The 9,127-nt window shown below is 54.3% G+C and overlaps 1 protein-coding gene across 1 annotated transcript in view; it reads left to right on the forward strand.

Moving 5' to 3' along the window:
• HCN4 (hyperpolarization activated cyclic nucleotide gated potassium channel 4) overlaps nt 1-8,382 on the forward strand; it is a 97,284-nt gene extending 88,902 nt beyond the window's left edge. Inside the window, exon 8 of the mRNA XM_053987960.1 lies at nt 4,494-8,382. Coding sequence (XP_053843935.1) covers nt 4,494-6,076 — 1,583 coding nt within the window. The 3' untranslated portion in view covers nt 6,077-8,382. The remainder of the gene's footprint in view (nt 1-4,493) is intronic.
• The last annotated feature ends 745 nt before the right edge of the window (nt 8,383-9,127 follow it).

The raw sequence follows: 9,127 nt of genomic DNA on the forward strand, positions 1-9,127 counted from the left end.
CCTGTTCTTTTGTGTGCTATCTGCAGTTGAGGAAAATCTAACTTTGCAGTTCTTAATTAGGGGAACAACATCTGTTTGCTTCGTTTCCATAATTTTACATACCCCCGCTCCACTTCAAAGCACCAGGAGCTTTGCTCTCAACATCTCCAAGGCTCTAAATACCTTCCTTTCCCCCCTATATTTAGCCCATTGTTGCAGTGAGGCACACAGGGAGTTCTCAGAGCCCAGAGGGCGTTCTAAAGGGAGGGAGGGGAGCTGGGGCTGGGGCTGGGGCTGGGGTGGCTGCAGCTGGTTCCTCTGCTCTGGGGTGTCTCAGTGAGTGTGTGCAGCCTTTAGCACTGATTCTGGGTGCATTGTTTATCTCAGGACCTCTCTGTGCCCAGCACTGTGATTTCTGTGGGATGAACATCCCAGAAGGACAAACTCAGCCTCCCTGATGGGATTGCAGGGGAGCCCTTTGGCTTCTCCTGATGAAGCTTCCCTGTGGCTGAGCAGGAACACAGGAGTGACTCCCTGCGGGTCACTGCGCGGGGCTGGGGACAGAACCTCATCTGGGGGGGTCTCCAGAGCCAAACTGATCAGCTGCATCCCCTGCCCTCCTTCTGGCCAGGGGCTGGGACAAGGAATCCAGGCCAGGAAAAGGGGTTGGGAATTGTTTCCTCAATCCCACGAGGAAGAGGAGAAGGAATAATCTCAGCACCAATCTTGGCTCAAGCAAAGTCAGTCCCACTCCTTGTCCCACTGCTGGTTTCCGTCTCCTGCAGGACCTCAGGAATGTCTGTCCCAGCAGGACTCTGCTCAGGGCCTGTTCCCATCTGGGGCTGGTGGGAAGCAGGATTTTCTCCAGAAGCAATCCACAGGGCTTACACTGGCATGTGGAAACATTGTGTAAATGAGGCAATTCATTTGAGTGGGGAAGTGAATTAATTTTTCAGTTTGCCAACCAGTTACAGTTTTAAAAAATGGTTTTGAAAAACTCTTCTCCCCTTCCATGGCTGGAAGAATGTCTTCCGTAATGTTCTGCAGTGTTCTGGAGGAGAAATGTGATATTTTCTTGGCAAATCAGAAGAGAAAAATGTGATCTAATGAAACAGCTAATAGAGGCAAGCTGGGCTCAGGAAAACAGTGACATGTAATGTGATTTCAAAGGGAAAATTGAGTGTTCTGGTTTGAAAAACAACAGAAATAATCATTCCAAGGCTTTTACTGGTATTACTTCATCAACTTGACACAAACCTAAGGAGCTTTGATCAAACCACTTCCAGTAAATACCAGGCACGTTTGGAAAGCATCAGCATGGTCTGTGTTCAGCTGGGCTGTGGAGCCCCTGGAGTGCAGCTGGGAGCTTGGGCTGGGAGACATCCAGGGTGATTTCTCCCAGGAATCACAGAAGTGCACTCACAGACATGTTCTACAAAGGCAGGTTGGAGGCACAGCATTATTCTCTCTCTAGTGAGGAATCCACATGCCAACACAGACCTCTGGGCACTGAGCAGGAGACCCTCAAAGCTGGATCCCATCTCATGTTCCCCATTACTTGGAGCAGTTTCTCACACCTCAGCAGCCCAGGTTTACAGTCCTTGCCTTTACTCTTCACCCAGACTGCAGGTGCCAGAAATCAGAGTGGTTTTCCAGCTAGCTGAGATGGCCTGAGAAGGAGGGAAGCCACAATGCAGGGCTTCAGGGAGACCCTGCACTGGGACCAACCCCAGAGCCACAGCCAGGGGACAGGGCACTGGGAGAGTGGGATGGGATTAGAGCAGGGAGAGTGGGATGGGATTTAGGGCACTGGGAGAGTGGGATGGGATTAGAGCAGGGAGAGTGGGATGGGATTTAGGGCACTGGGAGAGTGGGATGGGATTAGAGCAGGGAGAGTGGGATGGGATTTAGGGCACTGGGAGAGTGGGATGGGATTAGAGCAGGGAGAGTGGGATGGGATTTAGGGCACTGGGAGAGTGGGATGAGGTTAGGGTGCTGGAAGAGTGGGATGGGATTTAGGGCACTGGGAGAGTGGGATGAGGTGGGGCACTGGGAGAGTGGGATGAGGTTAGAGCAGGGAGAGTGGGATGGGATTAGGGCACTGGGAGAGTGGGATGAGGTGTGGTGATACCAGCATGGAGCAATGGCTGCTGTGGAGCTTTGGGAAGCTGTTCCTCGTTGCCCTGCTCTGGCCCTTCCCCTGAGCCCAGTTTTATCTCGGGACAGCAGCTTTGTCCCTGGCTGCTTTGTGTGTCCCAGGCACAGCCTGACCTTGCAGTGCTGCAGGAGCTGCACATGGCCCATGCTGGGATTTGTCCCTTCAGCTTCAGGAAGGCAGGATTGCAAAGCTGCAGTCCCAGTCCCTCTGTGACTCTGGAATGCTGCAGTCTGGCCACCTCCTCCCTCACCTGCCAGCTGCAGTCAGGCAGGTTCTGCTCTCTCCACACGCAGTCTGTGTTTCTGAGTGTGTTTAAGCAGCTCTTTGGAGCTCATTTTCTGTGATTTTAGCAGAAACGGATGGGAATGACTCCGCGTGTGTGTGTTCAGTGACCTCCTGCGCCAAACCCCATTTAAAGGTGCTGGTGCTGCCTCTGCTGTGCCTGGCCATGGGAAGGACTGGCATCTGTCTCTCTGGGGGTATCCAGAGCTGTTCCAGTCCAGCATACAACAAACAGCCCTTAGAGAATTCCTACACTTATACTTCCAGCCCTGGAATGACTTGAGCAGCTCCAAACTCTGCTTGCCTTCAGGATCACATCCTTCCCGGGCTAGGATCTTGCTCTGAGTGGGAAACAAAAGCTTTTCTGCTTTTTTTTTTTTTTTTTTTTTTTTTTCAGGGAGTGATTGGCAGTAGGCAAAACAGCAGAGCATTGAGCATCCCATCCCATTCCCCACAGTAGCCAGGTCCCGGGTGCACGTCCAGGATCAGAACTCTGGCAGCATTTCAGTGCAGCTCAGTCCACTGCAGCTTTACCCACAGAGCCCTCAGAGCCACCCCCTGTCCTTTGTGGGGTGACAAAGGCTTGATTTGAAAAAGGGAAGGGAAAACCTTCAGCATGTTCTGGCAGTATCTGCAGTTACAGTCAGATTGCTCCTTCCTTTTTATGGGCTTGGCTCAAATCCGTGTCTGCTGGTTCCTCCTGCAAGGGAAGGGAACATTTGGGAACAGCTTCCTTTGTCACTGAACTCCCTCCTCAGCTGCTGTGAAATCACCTCTGTTCTGAATGTGCTGTGCTTTCTCACTGATGTTTTTCATGGGGGTGGTTTCTGTACATTCCATGCTTTGCAGCAAGAACTAAACACATTTTACATTCCCAGCATCACGGTGGGAGTGATTGGGATCTCCCTCCTATTGTACAATTTCCTCTTTATTGGTGCAGGAGTTGTTTCACCTTTTTCTGCTGCTGGATTTGGAACTCAGTGAGTTATATCCAAGGCTCTGCTGTTTCAGAGTGGCTCTTTAGGAGACCAGGGTGCCACCTTCCCTCCCCAGTGCCATTCCAGCTCTCTCCTGACAGATGTTTGATTTTCCATTTGGCTGGAGTAAGAGGCATGTCCTTAAACTCTTTTATCTGCTGCACACTTAAAAGCTACATCATGCAGTAAAAAACCCAACCAACCATCTGGATGTCATCTAGATGTGCCTCAGATCATAAAGATCTGCGAGCTGGCTGGGTGGGATAAAAAGGAAATCCCTCTGGTGCCAGGCCCTGCCCAGCCCTGGCTGGCTCTGTCCCTCAGCCCAGGAGTGCATCCCTCCAGTGCCAGCTGCACTCCCAGGCTGGACAAATCATTTCACTGCATTTTCCAGCCCATTGCAAGGGCAAAGAGCTGAGCTAAACTCTGGCTGCAGGCTGGGAATCCAGCTGGAACCTTCCCTAAAGCTGGGGCTCCAAGGGCACAGCTGGGTTCAGACAGGAGCTGCAGGATGCCTGAGGGTCCTACCTGGCCCAGCTGAGCTTTTCCAGCTCCACAGAATGGAGCCACAGAATCATTCAGGTTGGAAAAGACTCCAAGACCAAGTCCTGACTCAGAGAAATCTCCTTTCAAGTGAACCCCCATATTTGACTCCAAAGTGATCAAGGCACCTGAGACAGGTGAGGAAAAGGTGAAGCTGAAGGAAAGTGGCTGAAGACTTCACTGGGTTTATATTTTTAGGGGTTTATTCTCTTTTTCTAATGGAGGCTCAGGTGCAAAATGGGAATCTTCCAAAACCATCAGCACTTTGCTGCCAGTGTGCCACACTTCCCAGCAGTGCAGTTACTGCCAGGATGCGTGTCCTGTTGGACGCGCAGCTCTGCGTTCCAGCTCTGTGGGACCTGAGGCTGTTGGTTCCACAGAAGCAGGAGATGTGGTGTTTGCCATCTTGCTGCTGGGGCAGAGGCTGTGCACAGACCCCCAGGGACTGCACAGGGCACCAAGGGGAGGCATTCCAGGGGAGTGAGGCAGGAAGCTCTGAAGCCCCCATGTTCTGCCACCCACAGTGACCCTTTCTCTCCTCCCTTCCTCCACAGGCAAGAAGAACTCCATCCTGCTGCACAAAGTGCAGCACGACCTCAACTCGGGGGTGTTCAACTACCAGGAGAACGAGATCATCCAGCAGATCGTGCAGCACGACCGGGAGATGGCTCACTGTGCCCACAATGTGCAGGCCGCCACCGCCGCTGCCGCCTCCACGCCCACGCCGGTCATCTGGACGCCGCTGATCCAGGCCCCGCTGCAGGCCGCCGCTGCCACCACCTCGGTGGCCATCGCCCTGACCCACCACCCGCGCCTGCCCACGGCCATCTTCCGGCCACCCGTGTCCGTGCTGGGCTCCCTGGGCCAGCAACCCAACCAGACCCCCAGACAGCTGAAGAGATTCCAGTCGCTCATCCCGTCCGCCGGCCCCTCTGCCGTGGGCTCCCCGTCTAGCACCCCGTCCCAGCTGCACACGCCGGGCGCAGAGACGCCCTCGTCCTCGTCCTTCCACATCCAGCAACTCGCCGGCTTCTCGGCCGCCGCTGGCCTGGGCCAGTTCCAGGTGGGGTCCCCTCCGGGGGGCTCCGGCCAGCCGGGGCTGAGCAGCACCTCCTCAGCAGGGCTGAGCCAGTTCCAGAATGCACCCTCTGGGTCACCCTTAGGCGCAGCCCAGCCCCTGCAGCAGCAGCAGCAGCAGCAGCAGCAGCAGCAGCAGCAGCAGCAGCAGCAGCAGCAGCCAGCCCTCTCCAGCAGTGGATTTGGGCACTTCCAGCAAGCCTCAGCCAGCTCTCCATCAACATCCCTCACCCAGCTCTCATCAAACTCCCCCCCCAGTCTCCTGAACCAGTTCCAGCCCACCACGAGACCACTGCAGGGGGGACAGTCACAGCAGCTCTCGGGCAGTGGGACCCTGGGGGGATTGAACCACTTCCAAGCCCCTCCTTCTTCCAACTCTCCATCCTCCAGCCTCAGCCAGCTGGCGCAGGCCTCGGGCGGGCCGTCCGCAGGCCTGTGCCAAACACATCCAAGTGCTTTAGGATCTCTGACTGGAACGATAGCCCAGCTCCACCAAGAGCGGCCTCCCTTCGCCTCCGCGTCCCCGCTCCAGCAGCCCGGCATCGCCTCTCCCTGTTACACCCCTTCTGGCCTTAGTCCTCCCAGTCAGAGCCCGGTGGCCACCAGAACTTTCCAGTGTGGCCCTGCCGGGGCCTCGGGCTCGCACGGCTCACTGCTGCTGCCGCAGCCCGCCAGCCCCCCAGCCCAGCTGCTGCCGGCGCGCGGCACGGTGCCGCCGGGGCGCCTCAACCAGGACATCAAGCTGATTTCTGCGTCCCAGCCCTCTCTGCCCCAAGAGCTGGCTCAGACACTGGGCCGCCACAGCTCTCCTCATTCCTCTAGAGAATCTGTTTCCAGCTTCTCCCCTTTCCCCGGCGGCGGGAGCGGACTGCTGGGGAAGCCTTGTAGCTCCATCCCGGGGCGGGTGACGCTGCCACGCCAGATGTCCTCAGGTTCTCTGCCACACCCGCTGGCGTTGGGAGCCGGTGCTGCTCCCCTGACTGCGGGCGGGCGGAAAGAGTCCATAGTGCTCACGGGGGATCTGGAGCCCGTCAGGTCCAAACTGCCCTCCAATTTGTGAGGACTCCTGCAGGAGCTGCTCGTGCCAGCTCTGCCCTTCAGTGACGAGTTCACTGAGCAATTTTTTCCTTTCCTTCCCCCTGCGCCACTCCTGCTTTTTTTTTTTTTTCTCCATTTCTTTTGTTTAGGTTTAACTGTGCTTAGAAACAAAGAAAAAACACATGAAAAACAACAGAAAAAAAAAAAAAAGAAGATAACCAGGTATTCTTAGAGCTATAGATTTTTGGTCACTTGATTTTATAGAATATTTTAATACACAGGGAAAAAAAAGGATACGAGCAAATTTAATCCAACGAGGTAACGCACAGCCGGGGCGTGGGCCTGAGCTGGAACACGTGAATGAGCAGCCATAGAAGCCACCAAAAAGGTTTTCCTGTTGAGACAAAGATCCGAGGTTGATGTGGGCCACATAAGGGCCCGTGGGGTCAGGCATGGAGCTGGTGTTTGTAGAGCAGCCCTGCTTGGCCTCGTCTTTGCCCCAGCTGTGACCCTGGGGCTGGGGACATGGGTGGCCCAGCACACACTACAAGTGTCCCTGCCTCCCTGCCAGGTGTCCCTCCCTCCCTGCCAGGTCACCTCCTGTGCTCAGCAGGTCACAGAGGAGCCAGGAAGGGACGAGTTCACTCTTGTAGACCCCTTGAGGGATTTCCCAAGGGCTGAGGTTTGGGTTGGACTCCAGCTGAGGAAGATGAAGGTGACCAGCAGATGGATGGGCCTCGCTGCAGATTGTCCTTTTCTAACTCCACTGATACTCCAGTGGGAACAAGGAGCAATCCCCTGTAAGGCACAGGGAGGGCAGGGATGATCCCTCTGATGATCCCTCTGCATGTGGGCAGAGGGAGAAGCCCTGGCTCTGCCAGCACAGCAGGCAGAAGGCCCCAAGCTTCAGCCTCTCGGTGGAGTGTGCAAAGCACGGGAGGGATGAAGGAAGAGGCAGCGCTTTAACGTCCCCTCTGTCACTTCAGTGTCTCAGTGTCCGTGAGTGACTGCTCTGAGGAGAACTAGAAAGGACTGAGCAGTGGGGTGCAGTCCCCAGCCCTCCTCCTCCCTAGCCCAGGGCAGTGTGAGGCACCAGGACAGTTCCAAGATTTACAACTCTGTTTTTACCATTAAAACCAGATCAGCCCAGAAATTTGGCCGGCCTTGGTCTGTGCTTGTCCCCTGCTGGGGGAACCGAAATCCTTTGTTTGATTTCACCAGCAATAAGAGCCTGCACCTGGTGGGCTTCCCCTGACACCCGGGGCACCTGGGGCCGGGCTTTGGGCCCCCCGCCTGGGGGCACTGGCAGTGGGGCGGGGACAGAACGGGGCCAGCAGCACTGAGAAGCCACAGCCTTTACCTCCAGGGCAGACGTCTCCTTTGTGTCACTTCTTCCTTCCTCTCTCTCTCTGTCTGGGGTTTTCTTAGGCCAAGGGGTGTCTGTGGCCACCTCACTGTCCGAGTCAGGTGCTCAACTTTTCTAACGCTCCTTAGAGACACATCCAGCCTCCCTCTGTCCCCAGCCCTCAAGGGGATGCAGGACTCCATGCAGCAGTGCCAAAAACTTCCCCACCCCAGTCCCTGAGCCCCTCCAGCTCCCCGTGCCCTGCCCCAAACCCTGGCTGACAGTTTTTATACCGACTTGTCTGCAGAACTCTCTGCCACGTGCCTGCACCTTGAATGTTGCATTCCTGGGCACTCCTGCTTCACCCTGCTTCGGTGGCTCCGAATTCAGATGTGATCAGCTTTGGTCTTCCTTAAAGGGTCAGGGGAACTCTGGAAATGCTTTTTCTACTGGCTCCATACAGCTCTGTCTGTGTGAGTGTGGTGGGAGGGTGAGCGTGTGTGTGTGTGTGTGTTTGTATAGATTTTATAGATGTATCTATATCTACACACCTGCTTTTCTATCTGTAGGGTAGTCACACACATCTGTAGTCTATTTATGCACATGTGTCAGCACACACACACACACACACATATTTATATATATATATGTATATCCTAGTTTTAAAATACGTGTCAGTTCTGACCCTCCTGCAGGGCTGATTGGCAGGTGACAATTATAACCTCTAGATCCTGCTTTTCCAAATATGTACAGGTTCATCTTGAAACAGGAATTGAAGCAGACTCACAGACCCTCTCATGTTGTCAGAGGTAGAAGGAAGATTCACAATATCCTTTTCAGTTTTTTGGGTTTTTAGCAAACCTTTCCCCTGTGTGCCAGAGGGCCCCTGGCTGAGCACCTGGAGAGTCTGGGGGCTCCGTGTGGGGCTGGGCTGGGCAGGCAGGGGGGAAAGGTCTCCAGCCCTCCTGGGCTCCTGTCCTGTGGCTGCTGCACTGGCCCCGAGTCCTGGCCACCCTGGGGACCCTCAGGGGACACCCAGGGCTGGCACTGCCCCCTCCTCACTGCAGGACATCCTCCTTGGCTTTGCTTCCCTCGGGGATCTTCTTTGGGTTTCCAGCTCTCAGCACTGCAGTAGCCAACTTTGAGTTATTCTGACTGGAGCCCAGTCAACACTAGGCTTGTCTCAGTAGGTGGAACTATATTTATTACTACTACTACTATTATTATTATTATTATTATTATTATTATTATTATTATTATTATTATTATTTGGTTTCTTTTGGGGGGAAGGGAGGGGAAGAGTTCTAGGGGTGGGGTTTGCAATATAAAACACACAATAAAAACCTTAGTAAATAAAAATGTGAAAAACCCACCCCTCTGACTTGCTGTCTGCTTCACGTGGTGAACTCCAGGCAACACGAGACAAGCTTTAAAGGAGGCAAATCCCATTTCAGCCCTTTGCTTTGTCCTGTCTCTATTTTCCTGCTGCCTTTGGAGCTTTGGCAGGGTGTTCACCACCTCACACGTTCTCTGTATTCAGCCACTGACACAAAAAGTTTAAAACTTCCACCTACACCTGAATTTTCACCAAGCCAAGGGAGAAATCAGGCAGTTGTTTTGCAGATGTGTGCACGAAAATCCTTCACTTTAATGCAGACATGGGAGCTGTGGCTGCCTGTGGGATCCCCGGGGAAGGAACCCTGCACAGGACAGCCCCTGGCAGCAGGA

The sequence above is a fragment of the Vidua macroura genome, chromosome 12 (genome assembly GCF_024509145.1).
Source record: "Vidua macroura isolate BioBank_ID:100142 chromosome 12, ASM2450914v1, whole genome shotgun sequence".
NCBI classification, from domain to species: domain Eukaryota; kingdom Metazoa; phylum Chordata; class Aves; order Passeriformes; family Viduidae; genus Vidua; species Vidua macroura.